Source organism: Lutra lutra, chromosome 3, assembly GCF_902655055.1.
Source record: "Lutra lutra chromosome 3, mLutLut1.2, whole genome shotgun sequence".
In the NCBI taxonomy this organism is placed as follows: Eukaryota; Metazoa; Chordata; class Mammalia; order Carnivora; family Mustelidae; genus Lutra; species Lutra lutra.
The window spans coordinates 41,119,986-41,139,537 of NC_062280.1; the positions used below are offsets into that span (position 1 = coordinate 41,119,986).

Sequence of the window (19,552 nt, forward strand, 5' to 3'; positions counted from 1 at the left end):
ATCTGGGATGGGGACATGAAGGGGTATCAAGCTCATGCCCTCCTCTCCTGCCAGGGTGGCCCATCCGCATGGGGCCAGTGTTACCTTCAGGTGCTTATGCTGCAGAAAAGAGATATACCTTTGGGGATGCGGGGGTAGGGGTATCCCTCCAGGGAAGGGGCCTGGGGTCAGCAGGGTCAGCCTCCTCTTGCTCAGGCCGCACAGGCAGAACTAGAACGATGGCCCAACCTCGTTGGGAACACCACAAGCCCAGTTGGGTGGCCTTCCCACCACAGTGCACTAGAAAGGGTTGGTTTTCCTCCTGGGGGAAGAGCAGGTGTGAGCAGCCTTTGGGTCAGGAACCAGCACCCTGTCCAGGCAGCCGGGGCAGGGAAATGGTCTTGGTTTCCTCAGGACACAACCCCCTGCCCCCCGAGGTGCCCAGGCACAGTCACAGTTGCATTCCCAGGGACAGCGTACCAGGCAGCCTTGACCGAGGCCTCGTCAGCACAGCCCCAAGGATAAAGAAGCACTAGAAGGACACTGAGCCACCAAAAGTTCCCTCAGAGAAGGCATTCTTCTTGTTGGGACACCAGAATGTGACAGGGCCACTGAGGTAGAGTAAGCCTTAAGCCTTGTTCCCCTAACAGAAGGGGCTTGCTCACCTCTTCTGTCTAAAAATAACCCAAAAGACTCCTGAAGGCTTACTGTGTGCCTGGCTCCCTATTCTAGGTTCTTTACGTGGATTAACTCACTGTCCCTGATGGCCTTTGGAGGAAGGACTCTCATCATCCCCACTTTACAGATGAGGAAGCTGAGACCCAGAGAGGTTAGGTGGCCTGTCATGTTTATAGGACTGATAACGGGCAGGGTCAGGACTTGAACTCAGGCCGTTCTCAGGAGGAAGAAAAGGAGGGGAGCCAGCCAGCCTGGGTGTGCATGGGGTCAGGGAGGCCTGGAAAGGGGAGGCACAGAGAAGGGTTGTGGGAGGGCATTGATGCCCAGGAGAGGCGTAAAGCCATATCCTGTGGTGAAATGCATGGCATGACCCCCCTTCCTCCAATCCCCTTCCAACGTTTGAGTCAGGTTTGCACTGCTCATTGCTTATTTTTGTGCCATGCAAAGAACTATTGCTGGTGTTGACAGAAAGTGAGGACAAATGCTGGCCCAGACAGTCGCCAGCAGCCAGAGCTAAAGGATCATGGGCTCTTGAAATCCGCTTTACATAAGAGCTTGTCCAAGGGCTACTCTTTTCAGTCTTCTCTCCAGGTTCAAGGCAAGCAGGAGGGGTGTGCCTGTGAAGGCCTGTGTGTTGAATGGGTCACTGGCATCTTCTATTTGAAGTGACTCAGAAGAACCTGGTAAAGTCAAGTGTCTCCAGGCTTTCTGGGCCCATACCCAGCATTCTGGAACCAAAACAGGCTCTGGCTTTCATGTGTTTTGCAAGCTGGCCTACCTGACAGGTTACATTCACATGAGCACAGACCCTGGTGCTTCTTCTTTGAGTGGTCCCCTCTCCTGAAGTGTGAGCCCAAGCATGGTGGAGAAATGGCACTGGTGCCCCTGACCAGGCCTTCCTGCTTGTCCCAGCGATGGAGTGAGGGGAGGCCCACCCTTCTTGCCCGAATCCCTGCCCTGGGACACCGTCCTTAGGGGGAGGCCCTCTCTGGTTGGCCATATCTGGTATGAGTTCTATTTGTGAGACACTGACCTCCCTGTCCTCACCCCACATTGTCGCTGGTGACATGCCCAGTCCTTGGGTTATAACCGGAATCATATATAATATGTGGCCCCCTCTGTCCGGCTGTTTTCACCTAGCACAATGCTTTTAATTTCACCTGTGGGGCAGCCTGAGTGTTCCTTTTTATGGCTAAATAATCGTTGTGTGGATAGACCACACTGTACATGTCCATGCATCAGTTGATGGACATGTGGGTTGTTTCCATTTTGGGGGCTGTTGTGGACAATGCTGCTGTGAACATTCGTGTGCAAGTTTTTACATGAACACGTGTTTTCGGTGGTCTCGGGCGGAATTGCTGGGTCCTATGGGTAATTCTAGCTTTTTGTGGGATTGTCACCCTGCTTCCACAGAAGCGGCTCCATTTCCTGTCCCTGTCAGCTGTGTGTGAGGGTTCTGATGCTCCTGCATCTTTACCCAGCTTTGTCATTGTCTTTTTGGTAATAACCATCCCAGGGTGGGTGTGAAGTGGCCTCTTGTTGTGACTTTTGAGTTGTGTTTCCGTAATGACCAATGATGTTGAGTTTCTTTTCATGTCGCTTGGCTATTTCTCTATCTTATTTGGAGAAATATGTATTCAGATCCTCTGCCCTTTTAAAAAGATTGGGTTATCTGTCTATCTGTTGTTGTCATTGGATTATTGGGAGGGTAAAACGGGAGAATGTGGGCAACGCGTGTGACCCAAGGCCAGGCACGCAATAAGCATCCACGGGCTATTATTTCATACAAGTGATAGAGTGAGTAGTGACATCTCAGATGCAGGGGAGAATGGGCCGTCTGTGAAGAAAATTCCACAGCAGAAGGAAAGAGGAGAGCTCGGGCCTGTGTGTCACTTCAAGAACTTCCTGGAGGCCTGTAAGAGCCTCTGGGAGACAGTGAGCTGTCATGTGGGGCCTCCTCGGAGGAAGCGCTCAAAGAGATAAGGCAGGAAGAACACTTGAATGGTGCATGAGTGTCCAGTGGCCACTGGGGCCAGGGTTGAGTGCCCAGAAGCCTGAGGGAGAGAGGGGTGTGGGGCACAGATGCCAGGAAGAAGCACCAGGTAGATTGAAGAGAAAGTCAAGAAGGAATGGCGGCCATCTTAAGAGTGATTAACTAGTTTCCATTTAGGAGGAAGATCCTGAGGGGACAGAAGTCCTAAGGCTCTGAAGAGGGAGCCCAGCTTGGGGACAAGGTGGAGATCAGTGCTGGTAGCTGCAGCAGGCCTTGTCCCGGGGGAAATGGGGAGAACAAGCCCGCAGTTCTGGGGACCAGATCTTTCCTTTCTCCCATGCTCACGTCACACCCCCTTTGCCCATTAATTAGAAAAACTTCGTGTTGGGGTGCCTGGGTGACTCAGTTGTTAAGATCTGCCTTCAGCTCAGGTCATGATCCCTGGGTCCTGGGATCGAGCCCCACATCTGCTCAGCGGGAGGCCTGCTTCTCCCTCTCCACTCTCCCTGCTTGTGTTCCTCTCTCCCTGTGTCTCCCTCTGTCAAATAAACAAAAATCTTTTAAAAAATAAAATAAAAATAAAAAACAAACAAACAAAAAAACATAGTTTTAATAAGTACCAGCACCCAAACAATTTGGGTTATTTTTAAAAATAACCCCAGGTAGGGCTGGCTCCAAAACAGTCCGCTGGTCCAGCCTCCTCACTTGCCAGCCAGGCTCCAGGCCTCCGGAGAGGAGACAGCTTGTGAGGCCATTGCTGGCGTCAGAGGCCACATAGAACTAGATCTGCTGATAAGCACTGCCGTGTCCCTTTCAAGTAACTTAAAAATATATATATAGCATTAAGGGGGTGTCAGGGTGGCTCAGTAGGTTAAAGCCTCTGCTTTTGGCTCAGGGCATGATCCCAGGATCCTGAGATCGAGCCCCGCGTCGGGCTGTCTGCTCAGCAGGGAGCCTGCTTCCTCCTCTCTCTCTCTCTCTGCCTGCCTCTCTGCCTACTTGTGATCTGTTTGTCAAATAAATAAATAAAATCTTTAAAAAAAAATACAGCATTAAGTATAATATATGAAGAGTACAAAGTGTAAAGGAGGAAAATAATCACCCAATTGCCGAGAGACCAACATAAATACTCTTAATTTGTGGGTGTATATTCTCACTCTCTCTGCATTCCTCTTTCTCCAGAGAGAGATAAATCTCTGTACTATATATTTAGCTCTAACCGTGTCATTTTGGTTTGTGTTTTTTAGCAACGCTAACATTTCCTGGTTAGTTAAAGTTCTTTTCCCTAAATATCATATTTAACGGGTGCCAAAATTCTATTACATGATGTGCTGCAATTTCTGAAGCAAGTCTTGTATTGTCAGACATTTAAGTTACCAGCAGTGTTTTGTTGTTATAAACATGATGGTGATGAAGGTCTCAGTGCAGATGTGACATTTCTGGTTATAGATTCCCAGCAGTGGAATTACCGGATCAAAGAGCTGAAAAGTTTTTTAGTCTCTTGATACAGAAGGACAAATCACTTTCCAGAAATTTTGTTCCATTTTGTGTTCTGGCCGGCAGTATGAGGGGTGCTCACCTCATTCCAGTCTCCTGGACTGAATATTTGCACTTAAAAATATCTGCACTTAAAAACAATCTGAGGGTTTTGAAGGGGCGGGGGGTGGGAGGTTGGGGGAACCAGGTGGTGGGTATTAGGGAGGGCAAGGATTGCATGGAGCACTGGGTGTGGTGCAAAAACAATGAATACTGTTACGCTGAAAAGAAATTTTAAAAAAATTATTAAGTTGCAAGGTGAAAGGTGTTTCATTTCTGTTCCTTTTTCTTTGCATTTCTTGATGGCAGTCCCAGTAAACTTGTTTGGTAGGACTGTTGACCTTCATAATTCATCTTTGGTGAATGAGCTGTGCATTCTGTTTGCCATTTTTCTTATGAAGCTGTGGTTTTTCTGGTATCTGTTTGCATGAAGACCTTAGATCACTTTTTTTTTTAAAAGATTTTATTTATTTATTTGACAGAGAGAGACAACCAGAGAGGGAACACAAGCAGGGGGAGGGGGAGAGGGAGAAGCAGGCTGAACAGGGAGCTGGACGTGGGGCTCCATCCCAAGACCCTGAGATCATGACCTGAGCCAAAGGCAGAAGCTTAATGACGGAGCCACCCAGCTGTCCCTTAGATCACTTTTGTTGCAAATATTTGCACTGTGGGTTTGCCTTTAAACTTTATGATTTCTTTGACATTCAGAGATTGTAAATTTTCATGAAGTCTATCAGTCTTTTTCCTTTGTGATTTTTTTCTCCTTTGCTTTTCAATGTGAAGAGTCCGTGCACGGCTATTTTGTTTTGTTTGTTTGTTTTGTCCCCATTGGGAGGTTGGAGGGTTAGGACAGGGTCTGTGGAACTTGATAGACTCGGGCTAAGGATGACTGTGCCTGTCCAGCCCCCAGCAATTCTATGGGACCTTGGTTTCCTCATCTGAAAAGCAGGGCTGAGAGTGGCTACATAGTAGTGGCGGCGGGTGGATTGAACAAATGTGTATATCACATGCAAGGTACTTGGCAAAAACAGATGGAGGAATGATAGGCTTTTTTTGAATTTTATTTTATTTTATTTATTTATTTTACATTGAACACTTTAATCTCTCTGGAATTAAATCAGTGATTCAATGAATGGTGTAAGACAAAGGTGTATGTGTATTTTTTTAGTAACCAATCATCTTTCAGAAACTTTGACTGAATGATTTATGCCTTTTCTGAGTCCTCTTTCCTTGTATATTAAGTATTATATATCTCTTTCTTGCCTGTTTACCCTTTTCCACGTATGTCTGGTTTTCTTATGCCAAATACATCACCGCAATTTTATAAGTTTATTTTAGGATTTTCTTATCTGTTGTTTTTGAGTGTTCTTCCAGGTGAACCAGCTAGGAATTTTGTCAAGTTGGAAAAAATACAGTTGGGACTTCAATTCCAATGGCAGGAAATCCATAATATAACTTGTGGAAAGGAACTTTTTAGTATTAATCATTTATTTATTTAGTTATGTATCAGAGAGAGAGAGCACAAGCAGGGAGAGCAGTAGAGGGAGAAGCAGGCTCCCTGCTGAGCAAAGAGCCTGATTTGGGACTCGATCCCAGGACCCTGGGATCATGAGCTCAGCCAAAGGCAGACACTTAACCGACTGAGCCACCCAGACATCCCAGGAATATTTTAGCATTAGTCTTAATGATAAGTACACCTTCCCTTCTTTAAAATCTTGTAGTTTTCTTTCTATAGATCCTTTCTATTTCTTGTTAGGATTACGTCTGATTACTTTATAATTTTGTTACTTTTGTAAATGAAACCTTTTCTTCAGTTACCTTTTGTGGTAACAGATAACATACAGGAGATTTATAGGTTTTTATAAATTTAACTTTTATTCTATCATTTACTTACTCCTCATTATTTCAAACTGTTTTTCATTTGCTTCTCTTGGATTTTCTTGAGAGACCATCATGTTATATATAAATTGTGATCATTTTGTGGTCTACTTTCCAGATACTTATAACTCTGATTAAGGTTTCATAGTTTATTACATTGGCCAGTATTTCTAAAACATTGCTGTGGAGGATATTGGGAAGAGAATAGATGTACCTCAGGAGGTTCTGTGAGAGTCAAACATGACACTGCCTGGGAAGGACTTGATATAATATCCACACGAAGTTAGCGCTTGATAAAAGTGAATTTTCGCTCTTTGTCATGTAAAATAAGGACCCATCTTTTCCTAGTTTTATAAAGTTTTGAATGACTAAGTATTTAATTTGATCGAATGCCTTTTTAATATCTATTGAGATGATTATGTTGTTTCCCTTATTTCATTTACTGGCATAATAGCTTAAATTTATAAACTCCCTAACATTAACCTCTTTTGCAGAATTAAAATGAACTGTTCTGTTCTTGATTATATTATTTTTGGTACTGTGAATTTTATTTAGAATTTTTGTATATATGCTCATAGGTGGTATTGATTTATATGATTTTGGGCAAGTTAAGGTTTAAGAGCCATGGGGGCGCCTGGGTGGCTCAATGGGTTAAAGCCTCTGCCTTCGGCTCAGGTCATGATCACAGGGTCCTGGGATCGAGCCCCACATCGAGCCCCACATCAGGCTCTCTGCTCAGCAGGGAGCCTGCTTCCCTCTCTCTCGCCTTCCTCTTTGCCTACTTGTCATCTCTGTCAAATAAATAAATAAAATCTTAAAAAAAAAAGGTTTAAGAGCCATGGAAATGATAAAATATGGAGACATTTATGTGGCATCATTATTATCTGATTTTTTTGAAATATTAAAAAAAGTTTGGCAGAGGTGCTTTTCCTCAGAGCCACTTACAGAGACCATTTTTATTTATTTATTTTTACTTAATTTTTAAGCAATCTCCACACCCAACATGGGGCTCTAACTCACAACCCCAAGATCAAGAGTTGCATGGTCCACCGACTGAGCCAGCCAGGCATCCCCAGAGATAATTTTCAAATATTTGCTTCAGTTTCTTCTTTGGTGTTGATTGATTCTTGTTTTCTATCTCTTGTTTCACTTTCAGTAAGTTATCTTTATTTTTCAGAAAACAGTCCAGTTGTTGAGCTTTTTGAGTTTTCTAACACACAGTTGTGCATAGTTTTCTGTAATTTTCAGATTTCTCTTTTATTACTGTTCTTTCTTCTTTTTCTCTTTTTGATTTTGTTTCCTCTTTGTGTTGGCTGGGCTTCTAGCAGGGAAGAGATGGCTTAATCCAGAGGGTTGACAGGGAAGGCAGCACAGCCTGGAGCTAGCAACCTTGGGAACCCATTCCCATACCTAAAGAGCCAGGGGACAGGCTGTCACCAGGCCTTCTGCTAGAGGCAGGGTGGGGTCAGGGGACCAAATGCCTCCCTCAGGTGCTCCTCTCACTCTGCCTGTGCCAGACCTGCGTGAGGCAGCCCACACGGGTCCATCTCCCAGACACAGGGCAGGTGGAAAAGGATGGACCCAGTCTAGATGGCGGGTAGAAAGAGGGTGAACATTTTTTTCTTTCCTTTATTCAATTTGCCCGAGGGTTGGCCACTTAATTTTCTGCTTTACAAGTCATACACTCTTAGATTCAGTACCTGTTTTGTTTTTTATTTTTATTTAAAAAATTATCTGTGCTTTCAGAAACCTCTACTTATGTTATGTTTGAGGACAGAGCTCTGTCTTCTCTATTTCTCTTGTTCCCTCCCTGTCTTTTCTTGCTGTACTGACTTTCTTGAGTTTTTCTTTTTTGTTAGCATTCTCCAGGACATGAGCTGCTGTTTATCGCCTTGGTTGTGGTGTTTTGTGCTGACTCGTGAACTCCTGGATTTTTCCATCTGATCGCTTTTCCTCGTCTCACGCTGCTCAGACTTTACTATTGATCTTCCCGAGCCGGAGATGCAATGGTGGACTGAGTTCTCAAGTCAGATTTCGCCAAAATGTATTTTATTCTTTGTGTAGTGATTCCATGAAACATGGAAGGAACACCTTTGAGTCCTTAGGAAAATGATGCCCTTCTTTCGAGTGGTGCAATGTTTACATAGGTCTGGCGATTTTTCTTTTCTGACAAAGAACTGTTGGGAAAAGTTGGAACAGATTCTTTTGGAGAACATAAAAGACCAGCAGGGATGGGGGTGGGAGCCCCAATCTGAGATCCAGCTGATGGAGGTAAGTGATGAGGGGTGGTATGGCTCACAGATAGGTGGGCTTCCTCCCAGGGGTCTCATACAAGGAACAATGTGCTGGACTCCCAGCTGCTGGGGCAGGGTACTCAACAGACCCCCAACAGCACTCTGGCTGCCTCCCCTCCACCTTTCACTTGGCCACCTGGCCTCCTCTCACCTTCTCTCTTCTGAACTAATGGCCTCTTATAATTCATCCATTTTCTGACTCTCTTTGGCTGGATTCTTTGAGGTTTTGGTGGTAAGTAGTGAACACCCTTGGTTCCTAGGGCTGACATACATTTTCCCTTGTCTCTTTATCAGTCCAAGTGGCTTTTTGAATGCAGGGTTTCCACCCCTTGTTCCCCCACCCCATCTTGTCCAGAAGTCTACAACATTTAAGCAAGAAAAAAAATATGTACAAACAACACCGGAAATTAGAACTGATATATAATAAGAATTACAAACAGGTTTAAAAACAATTATAGAGCACACTAAGACGATTGACAGTGCGAGACAGAGATGCTAATGAGGTTCTTGAACTTTATTTTTTATTTTTCAAAAATTTTAAAAAGATTTTATTTATTTATTTGACAGAGAGAGATCACAAGTAGGCAGAGAGGCAGGCAGAGAGAAAGGGGGAAGCAGGCTCCCTTCTGAGCAGAGAGCCCGATGTGGGGCTCGATTCCAGGACCCTGGGATCATGACCTGAGCCAAAGACAGAGCTTAACCCACTGAGCCACCCAGGTGCCCCAGGTTCTTGAATTTTAGAGTTTGATTTCTCTGTCCCCTCCTACCCCCACCCCCCATGAGTCTCACCATGGTAGAAGATGTTTCTGGGCCCGCTTGTCAGTGTTCACTTGGCCCGGAGTAGTCATGTAGAAATAGTCATATTTATCCAAGAGAATAAAAATGCCACAGTGTTTCTTTCTGCTTCCATTGGCTTGCCCTCTTGTGCTCAAGTAGACCTTCCCAAACCATATTAAGATTGTTCTAGAAATGTGCTGCTCAGAGGAAGCATCTTCCCACTTAGGACAGGGTGGGCACCTGTTGTCACGGACAGCTGTTCAGTCATGTGGGAAATTTGCTCTCAGCCCCACTTCACCTGAGAGTGGAACAACGTCCCACGTATCTGGGTCTCCGGGGGGGCTATTCCTGACACGGTTGCCCTGAAAGGCAACCCAGTCCTTGGAAGGAGTAGCAACCGAGGACCTAAGGGGTTAGCCCCCTAAATTGTTACTAAATCCCCACAAAGAGCTGGGAAGGGCTGGACGAGACCGTCGTAGTGCGCCATCTGGATTACGTGTAGGGCAGCTGCTGTCAAAGAGGATTTCGTTGTGGAACCTTCACTAAACATGCCACGTGTAAGACTGTGCGTCTGTGTGTATACATGTAGGTCACACATCTGTGTGTACGCACCCGTATGTACATGTATACATGCGTGTTCTCTGTCTGTATGTGTGTGTATTTGTACATGTTTATGCGTCTGGGACCAGAGTGAAGTGCAGCTGTTGAGGAGTGGTGGGGGAGGGCTGGGGACGCCCCCCACCTGCCTGCAGAGCCCCCTTTCCCCCTCATGCAGTCTGGAACAGCCTATCTCCTGTGGGCGGGGCGGGGCTGGCGTGGTGACGCTGTACATTTTCCCTCCCAGACTGAACTGACCCAGCTGCAGGGACAGCGTGTCCAGCCCCATGTGTGGTGGCTGCTGAGATGTCACTGTCTAAGGGGGAGTGTCCTCTCTTCCTATTGTACTCGCTTTTGAATTCTGATCTGTCTGAGTCACATGGAACTGGAACCCCTTCTCATTTCAGTGTTCCTAGAACTTCTCTGAAAAAGCCAGAAGGGCTTGTCTGCCACACTTGATTAACTAAAGGGCCTTCCTGTTGTGTGCAGCTGTCTCTGCCCCTCTCCTGGTGACCCTCTTCTTTTGTTGAAAGGCTGATGTTTGGGGCCTGCTCCCCTTATTTGCCCTCAGCCAACAAAGACTGTTCTAGGCCTGGTCTCATTTGCATATCTACCAGCGGAAGTGTCATGAGAACAAGCAGTGAAAGATAAGGGCCTGGCAGGGTGGGGCTACCCCAGGGCTCTGCAAAGGGGGCTGAGGCTAGGGGGGAAGGGGGAATCGGGGTCTGGGGTGGTTCACCATTTCTGGGACATCTCCAGGAGGTGAGGTGACAGTGCCCTAGAGAGTCATCCTTGCTGATTCTGAAATAAGCCAGTAGTGGCTTCCGCTCGGGCTCTGGACACAGGACAGGGTACACAGTGATGAGCATTCAGAGACGAGACAAAGACAAAAAAAGAAACTTCCCTGCGAGAAATGAAGAGCCGAGTGGAAGCGAAATTACCCAAAATATTCTCCAAAACTTTCTTGAAACATCCATTGGTTCAAAAGCCAAAAAAAGATTGTATAACTTGACCACATAAAATCGTTAAATCTCTACACAGCCTAAAAAAAAAAATCCATAAACACCGTCAACAATAAATAATTCCAAAATATATTGCGGCATGTATCGAAGTCTTACAGATAAATAAGCAAAAGATGATAAAAAAAAAAAAAGAGTAAGTCAAACACATGAAAAGAAATTCTCAGAAAAAGAAAGACGAATAGTGAAACATGGGAACACAGTCAACCTTTCTCATAAAGAAAGGCAGATTAAAGTGAGTACTCATTTTTCTTTAACCTCTCAGATTTGCAAAGATTAACATGTCTGATAGCAGCCTGTTGGCAGGGCGTGGGGAAACAGACATATCCGGTTAGTGGGAGAGAAAAGTGACACAGACAGCCTTGCAGGGCGGCGATCATCAGTCCTGTCAGTCTCTCTCAAAACACAAAGCCCACGTCTTTCGTGCGGCTCTTCTCCTGGTGGTGATCTCCCCACAGCCACTAGTAAATGTCAGCACGTGCAGGGTCCGGCGTGTTCCAGGCACTATCTAAATGCTCCTCCCACGTTAACTCACTCAGTGGATGCAGCAACAGATGGCCGGGGTTGTTAGGGTCCCCATCGCACTGATGGGGAGGCTGAATCCGTGACTTCAGCCATCCCACGAGGTGTAGGTGCTAAGAGGCTCACTGCAACACCGTTTAGGAGAGTAAAAAGCTAAAAGTAATTACCCAACCATCATCATGGGCCGGTGAAATAAATGATCGTACAACCACATGGTGGGATGTGAGTTGGAGAGACCTGTAAAATATGTTTTTTGGTGGGAAAAGCAAATGTCAGAACAACATATATACGATGGTATTATGTGCACTTAAAAAGATATGTATATATATAAGTTTGAGTGTACATTTAAGAGTTCTGGGATGATTTACAAAAAGGAGTAGTAAATCGAAGAAGCAGGGCTCAACAGAAGGGGGAGGAGACATTTCTTTTTCTTTTCTCTCTCTTTTTTTTAAAGATTTATTTATTTATTTGACAGAGAGAGAGAGAGATCACAAGTAGGCGGGGCTCCATCCCAGGACCCTGGGATCATGACTTGAGATGAAGACAGATGCTTCAACGACTGAGCCACCCAAGTGCCCCTAACTAGTGTATAATTTTAAATACTAGTTAAAGAGGAACGCCTGGGTAGCTTAGTTGGTTAAGCAGCTTACTCTTGATCTCAGCTCAGGTCTTGATCTCAGGGTCATGAGTTCAAGCCCCACATTGAAAAATAATAATAATAAAATAAAATAAAATCTAGTTAAAGAACACATACAAATGTTGAGTCAAGCGCCAGACACCCTGGAGGGGCTAAATACTCTTGAAGTTATGTCTTGAGGGTAGATTCCTTTAAATCAGACCACACAGCTGTCAAGTGCCCATGTAAATCATGTCCAGAAGACCCCACATGGCTTTTCCTGGAGCTCCTTGAGTGGTGGGCAGGGGGCAGAGGGAAGGGTCCTCAGACTGGGGATGCTTGATGTCACGGCTGATCTCCACATCGGAATGGTCAGCTCCAAAGTTCAGAGTCATGCCCAGCTTCTTCGAGCCATGTCAGGGATTACTGTCCTTTCAGTTCCCAGAGAAATGGATTCCCTCACATGGGATCTAACGAAGCCTTTGGTCTATTTCAGATACCGGAATTGTGTTTACACGTACAGGATTCTGCCCAATGAAGATGATAAATTCACTGTCCAGGTAAGCCCTTTGTCAACCTGGACATCTGGCCCTGAGTAGAGCTGGTATTGGCAGAGAAAGGGACAGAGACAAAGAACACAGAAAAGAAAGGATGTGCCCCAAACACACGGACATGAGGGTCCGGCTAAGCCTCTTTCTCCCCAGAAATCTGCGGGTGGGGGTGGCTTGGTGGCTAAGCGGAGACCCCACTCCATTGGGGAAGGGTGCCTGGAGGCAATGGAAAGGGACTGTAGCTTGTTGCTTATTTTCTTCAGTGAGCTCAACTGAGTAAGGGTCGGTGGTCCAGGAGGGAGAGGAGAGGAGAGGAACTTCTAGGAGAACAGACCAGTTTTGTCTGAGGGCCTAGATGATCGCCCAATGGGTCAACACAAAACAGTGCTTTCCATTTGTAGACAGCTGTTCTGCCAAAGGCTGACTGATGCTCGTGGCACCTGGTGGCACGGTGTAGAGTCCAAGTGTGTAAAACTTGCTATTAAACGTTAACAAAGAATCAGCTGCAGCAAGTCTTTCCAAGGCTGAGTCTGAAAAGCCCACCCCCACCCCCCATAGTTTGCATGTCAAATGTCACGGGCTCTGTGTGACCACAATGCATGAAGACCAAGTGGTGTGGAGGCCCAGGGAGCTATTTTTATCTGGCTGCATTAAGGGTGGAGGGTGGTGTCAGAACAAAGGAGATGTCCTCAGGGTGGGGGCAGAGGAGTCATGCTCCATTCTCCAGACCATGGTCAGAGGCACCAAAAAAAAAGCATGCACCCACGTGTCCAGCAAAGAGCAGGGATGGACCAGGGTTCGGATGCCATGTCATGGAGGACAGCCACAGGGCTTGTGGGGTTTAGCTGAAAAGACAGTCCAAGTGGAGGAGAGGTGGGGCATGATCACGGATTCCAAAATGTGAAGGGAACGAGCCAGGATGCCGTTGAGGGCAGGACAACAGAAAGGTGTTGGGGACACTTGTCATTGGAAATGCATCAAGGAGGAGAAGGCCTGTGGAGTAGAACACCTCTGGGAAGAAGACAGGGGCCAAAGGAATTGTTTCAGTGAGCCACTAAGTCAGAGAATGAGATCCTAAGGGGGTGCTTAAACCAACGCCAGGGCTTTCAAAGCTGCCTGCCTGGGCAGCTGGGGCTCTTTGAGGCAGGGGCTTCTGGGAGATGCCAGTTTGGGCTCATTTGGTGTCGCCACACCTGATAGAGGTCAGGCTGAGTTGCTCTGGGCTGCTTCATCCTTCCCAGTGGGTGTCTGCACCGGGATCTGAAGAATATCCATTTGGATGTTTCTAGTGCATCTGGGGCACCCACATGTCTCAGCCCTGTCACCAGGGAAAAATGGCAGCGCCCCGAGCATCAGACTGTCCTCTCAGGTCCTTGGCAGCTGCTTGTCGTGGGCACAGTGGTCTCTCCGGAGGGGAGTCCTGTGTGGGGCAGGCAGTGGCCCCCACAGCCTCTGCGGCATTTTGTGAGTCTAGGACGCTGTGAGCTTTCCTGGCCGGGTTGGCACCCTTGACAGGTGGTTTGCTGAAAGGAGTCTCAACTCTCTTAAGTTAAAAGTTGGTCAACGCTTTTGATCTTTTTTCCCCTTGTGGTTTCTTCTATTCCTTCAAAGTGAAGACGACTTCAAGTATGACTAGGCCTTGAGCTGGAAAAGATATAACTCTGTGGCTTCTTGTACGCATGGCTGTACCCACGGCCTGCAAACAGGCACTGACTGAGTCTGGCATGTGCCTCTCTCACCTTCACGTCCTTGTCACCATGGCTGTGCATTCCTGGGAGTTGCTCCCTGTCCCGAGGTGGTTTCAGAATCTGGGGCCTCATCAGGTTTTCGGGGTATCAAAGAACGGAGCCTTGCTTTGGCTGACCTCTGTAAGGAGTGGGCAGCCTGTGAGGGAGAAGGCCTGGCCTGGGACCAGAGGCCCCCCAAGTATGCCCCAGTATGCCTCAGCCCCCCTTTGCCCGTCTGTTCTTCTCCCCGAGACAGGTGTCCTTCTCAGTTACCAGTCCCCAGAGGGGATCTGGGTGGCTCAGCCACCAACAGCTTTCTCTGCACGGGCCACTCAGGGGCCACAGGCTGGCGTGTCAGCCAGGTGCCCGAGCAGCTGCCCGCCCCCACAGTCAGAGCAGGAAGACAGAGCTGGTGACCTGAGGCCACGCTCAACCAGGGCGATGGGCAGGCAGTCTTCATCGAAAAGCTGGGGCCCTGCTGGACCAGTGGGCTGGGCCAGCCCTGGGCCTGTGACCTCTTGGGTGGCCCACAGCAGGGAACCAGGGTGCAGGGATCTGTGGGGCCCAGGCAGTCTGTGGAAGCTTCCCCTCCAAAGGATACACCTTCCCGTAAAAACACGACACCTTCCTGAGATCACAGAAGTAGAAGGCTCCCGAGGAGCACGCTGAGGCTCATGAAGGAGCAAGGAGGTGAAATCAGAGATCTGACCGGCTCTCAGTCCTGACCCACTCTTGCTTATTTTTAACCCTGGTTCCTCTTTTCATGTCGAGGCATAACCTCATACTCTTTTCTGAGTCGAGCCACAGTTTCTAAATAACTCATTCCTTACACCTGAGCCTGCCTACTGCCACCAGTGTGGGGCCCCTAAAATAAGAATCTGGCTTGAAAAACTTGTCCAAAGAAAGCACCGATGGCTTGAGTCGCTTTCTTACTTGAGTTCCCTCTGCTCTTCTCGCTGGGGCTTCTGTCTTTTTGGACAAAACCAAAGGGCCACCCCACCTCCGATCGTCACAGAAGGACCTCAGGCGGTGGGTCTGTGTGTCATGGCGCATGACCGCCCCATTTGGGTCAGGAAGAGGAGCGATCCTGACCCTCCAAGGCCTTGCTCTCTCTCCACCTTTCTCAGACTTCGTGGAAATCAGAGACGGGGAGGGAAGGCTGTAGCTTCATTCCCCTCCCCTGCTGTGAGTATGAAGGTAGCTGAGGCCTGCAGAAGGCGGAGCTCACCCCCAGGTCTCCACCCCAGAAATTGTGTCCAGACCTGGCTGTGTGTTGGACCCCTGGGAAGGGTGGACTCTACCCTAGGAGGGTATAGAAGCAGGGAGGTGTCACCTCTCAGGGAGAGAGGCCTCCTTTCCTTCCCACGGTTGTCAATGGCCTCTGATCAAAAGTGACCTCTGGCCCTTGCAGTTGATCAGTGAGGTACCTGGAACAAAGGTAGGAAAGCCTACGACATGTAAAACACCCACCCGGGTGAGTGACTGGCAGGGGGGACCCACCACCCCCTCTACCACTGTCGTCTTTCTTCACTGGGAGGAAACAGATGTCAAATAAAGCAACCACATCTGCTGACCCACATAAGTCAGTCCTACCTCCTGCTCAGGTGAGGGAGGGAAGGGCAAATGGAGGACAAAGAGATGGAGGGAGGGGGAGGAAGACAACGGAGAGAAAGGAAAGAAGGAAAAAGAAATGAATGAGAAGAGAAAGAGGAAGGAGAGAAGAGGGAGGGATAGAGGTGGGTGTTGGTGGGGGCAGTATCCTAAAAGGTTCTAGGCAGTGCCTAGGGGTGGTGAGAAGGGGGCAGTTGCTGTGGTCATCAGTCTCTCTCAGCTCTGCCCCTTGGGCTGTGGATTTCTCTGCCTCAGTTACCTCAGGAGCCTGCAGAATTATCATGGGGCTGGTGGGTCAACAGCTTTTCTGGCCCCCCAATCCTGAGAACCTTCTGGTCCTCGGGGGTGGGCAGCCAGGGGCAGACAGGTCCGCTCCACCCCTCAGGCCTGAGTTTCCCATGCTCAGAGTTGCGTTTCTTATAAACTCCTTTTCTGACTTGGAAAGGGAAGTGACTCTCCTCCGGAGTCTTTAAGGCTTCTGGGCCTTTCGGAATGGCCCTCCTCCCTGGGAGAGTAAGGACCAGTGTGAAGGGTAGGAGCGGACTCTGGCAGGAGACTCGCGAACAGCAGCCTTCAGACACATCACAGAAGGGACTGCCCCCAAACCCACGTCAATAGGGCCCTTCGGCTGTATTCCTACAACCCCTCAACCCTTGCTCTCTTTCTGATATCCTTCCTACTAAGAAGAACAAAGCCGAAAATAAAAGCTGCCCCTGGACCATCACGTCAGGGCTCGCCTTGAACTTCCTGTCTTTTTCTCATGGTTGAGACTGCGTCCAGGATACTGAGTGTTTAAGACAGGAACACGCACAAGCTTTCCAGCACGTTGAGGTGGAGAGGGAGTTCGAAACCGCCTCGCGGACTGTTTCAGTCTTTTTTCCCCATTTAGAGGAAAGGCCCAGAGGCTCCAGCAGCCTGGGCGAGAGGCTTATGACTCAGTTCCTGGTGTCTGACAGTGGCCGTGGCTGTGTCACCAGGGCAAGTGTGGCTTTTGGAGACAGTAAACAAAACAACTTTCTAAAAGCCGTTGTCATAAGGGTCCTGGAGGGTAAAGGGCTGAGCCATTGTTATTAAGTTCAGGAAGAGGGTGTCAGCTGTTATTGTTCTGAGTGGTCACCCAGTGAAGTAAAGATTCCGTCAGAGCCGCCTGGGCGAAGGATGTGGCTCTCACACACACTTCCTGACATTGCACAACGGGACGGAGCCGTGAAGGTGCAGGCGACAGGAGACACACAGGGCCACCCGCCCTGCAAGACGGGCTCAGCCATGGCCACGCGGAGGGCGCTGGGCTGGGCAGGGACTGCGGGGACCCAGCAGTCCCTTCACACCCCAATGGCCATGATCTAGAAGCCTGCATATTTTTTTATTTGTTATTTGTTTTTAACATTTTATTTATTTATTTGACAGAGATCACACGTAGGCAGAGAGGCAGGCAGAGAGAGAGGAAGGGATGCAGGTTCCGTGCTGAGTAGAGAGCCCGATGTGGGGCTCGATCCCAGGACCCTGAGACCATGACCCGAGCCAAAGGCAGTGGCTTAACCCACTGAGCCACCCAGGCACCCCTAGAAGCCTGCATATTTTTAAAATTAATTTTATTTTTTTATTTGTATCTGCTGTTGAACATGGGCAGCTCCAAACATCCCCAGTTGCCTTTGTCTTCAAAAGGGACTTGGTGGAGATAAAAATTGTTGAGGACCAAGTTTTTTGTTGCTGTTGTTTCCCCCAGACTCTCCAGAGGCGTCGCTCTGCTGCCTTCAGAAGCGCTCTATTACAACCAGCCCCAAATACAAAACCCAAGGCCACCCTGGTGTTGGTTCTCATATACGGAACCAGGGTTTGTTTGTATTTTTTCCCTTTTCTTTTCCTGCTTTGAAGCTGGTGGGAGTTTTTCTCCTACCCTTGTCATTTTCCTTTTGTCAGTAGTTCCTGAAAATGTGTTCAGCCCGTTCTGTCTCCAAATGTGGGTCTTCCTTCGGCTCAGACTGCTCTTCTGTTCGGTCCTGGAGTACATGTTTAATCCAGCTCTTCCCACTTTTATTTGTCATTATTTTATTTCTTTGACAATGGAACCTCCAGATGACTGTCTCTGCTTTCTCTGCCCTCCCCTCTGCACCCCGTCCCCGTGCACCTTGTCCCTGCCGGTCCTTGCTTCAAGCCTGCTGGTCTGCCTTGCTCCTTGCCTCCCTCTCCACCAGTGGACCCATTTCCTCTTAACTACCAAAGCAGAGCTCACAGGGGGCCCACACCGCTGTGGGGGGTGGGCTTGGGCATGAGACTAGGATGTAATTATAACCAAGGAGATGTGAAGGAAAGCTCCGTGTGGGGCTTCTGGGAAAAGTTTATTTGTCTTAGAAAGAGATACAAGGATGAAATGGTCCCTTTTCTACCTTTGGAAGCTGTCACAGTGTGGAACAGCTGGGGCTACCGCTCCCATCTCGCAAGCCAAAGGGGAGGCAGCTGGGGAGGGAGGCCAGTATGCGGAGGGCAGAGCAGACAGGTGCCATGAACCCGCGTCCCCAAGGATGCCTCTGAATGAACTGGACAGAATCAGCCCATGTGATCGCCACCGTGCCTCTTGTCTTCCTGTTTGTGAGAGCATTCGTTTTTGTTCAAGTAACTGATTTGGGGTTTTCTGTCACCTGCAACTAAAAGTGTCCCAACATGCAGAGGTTTGGGTTGTCCTAGGGGAATTTCAAAGCAGAAAATGAAAACTTTAACATCAAGTTTCACTGCCTCCAGCGCCCCCAAGCCGTGATCAGACCCCTGTGGTCTCTGACTCTTCCTTCTCTGAAACTGCGGCCTGCGCCCGTGTTGCTGGACCCACTCGCTCCCTTCCCCTGCCCGCCCCCCCCCCCACAACATTCCTTGTGCTGCATCTCTGTGCCAGACATCCTGGAGTTCAGTGTCCCTTTGTCCCACTGTAACCACAGAAAGTCCAAACACCAGCCATTTCTGCCTGGGAAGGCACCTCCATTACTTGCTTCCTATTGATGGTTTAACCTCTTTGTTTGGGATTGCCTTTCAAGGTGATGTTCTGGATCTAGCTTTCACATACGCAAAAGGCCACTTAAAGTCACCCAACAGAAGGGATTCTTTCCTCTAAGAAAATATGCCTCCCCCCAGAGGCCTTCCCTGATGACTCCATAAAAATGTCTACCCTCCCCCATCCCCATATCCTGCTGTATCTTCCCTGTGACACTTGTAACCGCCTGCTTTCCTTGATTTATTTATTGTCTGTCCTAGAATGGTCCCTGGCATGGGGGGGCCACTTGGTAACTATTTCTCAAACGTCTGATGTCTGCTGCCACCCGTAAGCATGTAGAAAGAGCTGCACGTTTCTTCAACAGTGGTGACTTGTTTTTCTCTTGCCACACTTAGCTGCCCTCCAGTGGGTGTCCACGGGACGTGCCTGATCTGTTTGTTGACTCCTCACCCTTGCTGGTCATGCCTTGGCCAGTTTCCTCCACATTCCAGGCAGGGTCCCCTACTGCCCGGTCTCCGCTTTGCTCTCACCCCCTCCCATGTGGATTTGAATTTCACCGCTGAGTTTTTCATTCTGCTCCAAGCCTGCCTGACCTGGCTGGTCTCCCTCTTTCACTGGCCCTGTTGTCTGTTGGTCTTTTCCGTTCTCTTCTCGCGGGTTTTCACTCCTGGCTCTTACAGGCCTTGCCTTCTTTATGCTTATGAGGACCTGAGATACTTCTCTGGTGTTTTCCTACTTCCTGCAGCAGGGGCTTCCTCCAGGTCCTGTTCTGACGAACCTCCGTTTCCTTT

At 48.3% G+C, this 19,552-nt stretch overlaps 1 protein-coding gene across 2 annotated transcripts in view; it reads left to right on the forward strand.

The window, feature by feature from the left end:
* Positions 1-19,552, forward strand: part of INPP5D (inositol polyphosphate-5-phosphatase D) — a 110,651-nt gene that overhangs the window by 3,003 nt on the left and 88,096 nt on the right. For both annotated transcript variants that reach the window (XM_047721388.1, XM_047721387.1), the window contains exon 2: positions 12,386-12,449. In XM_047721388.1, the coding sequence (XP_047577344.1) occupies positions 12,386-12,449 (64 nt within the window). The remainder of the gene's footprint in view (positions 1-12,385; positions 12,450-19,552) is intronic.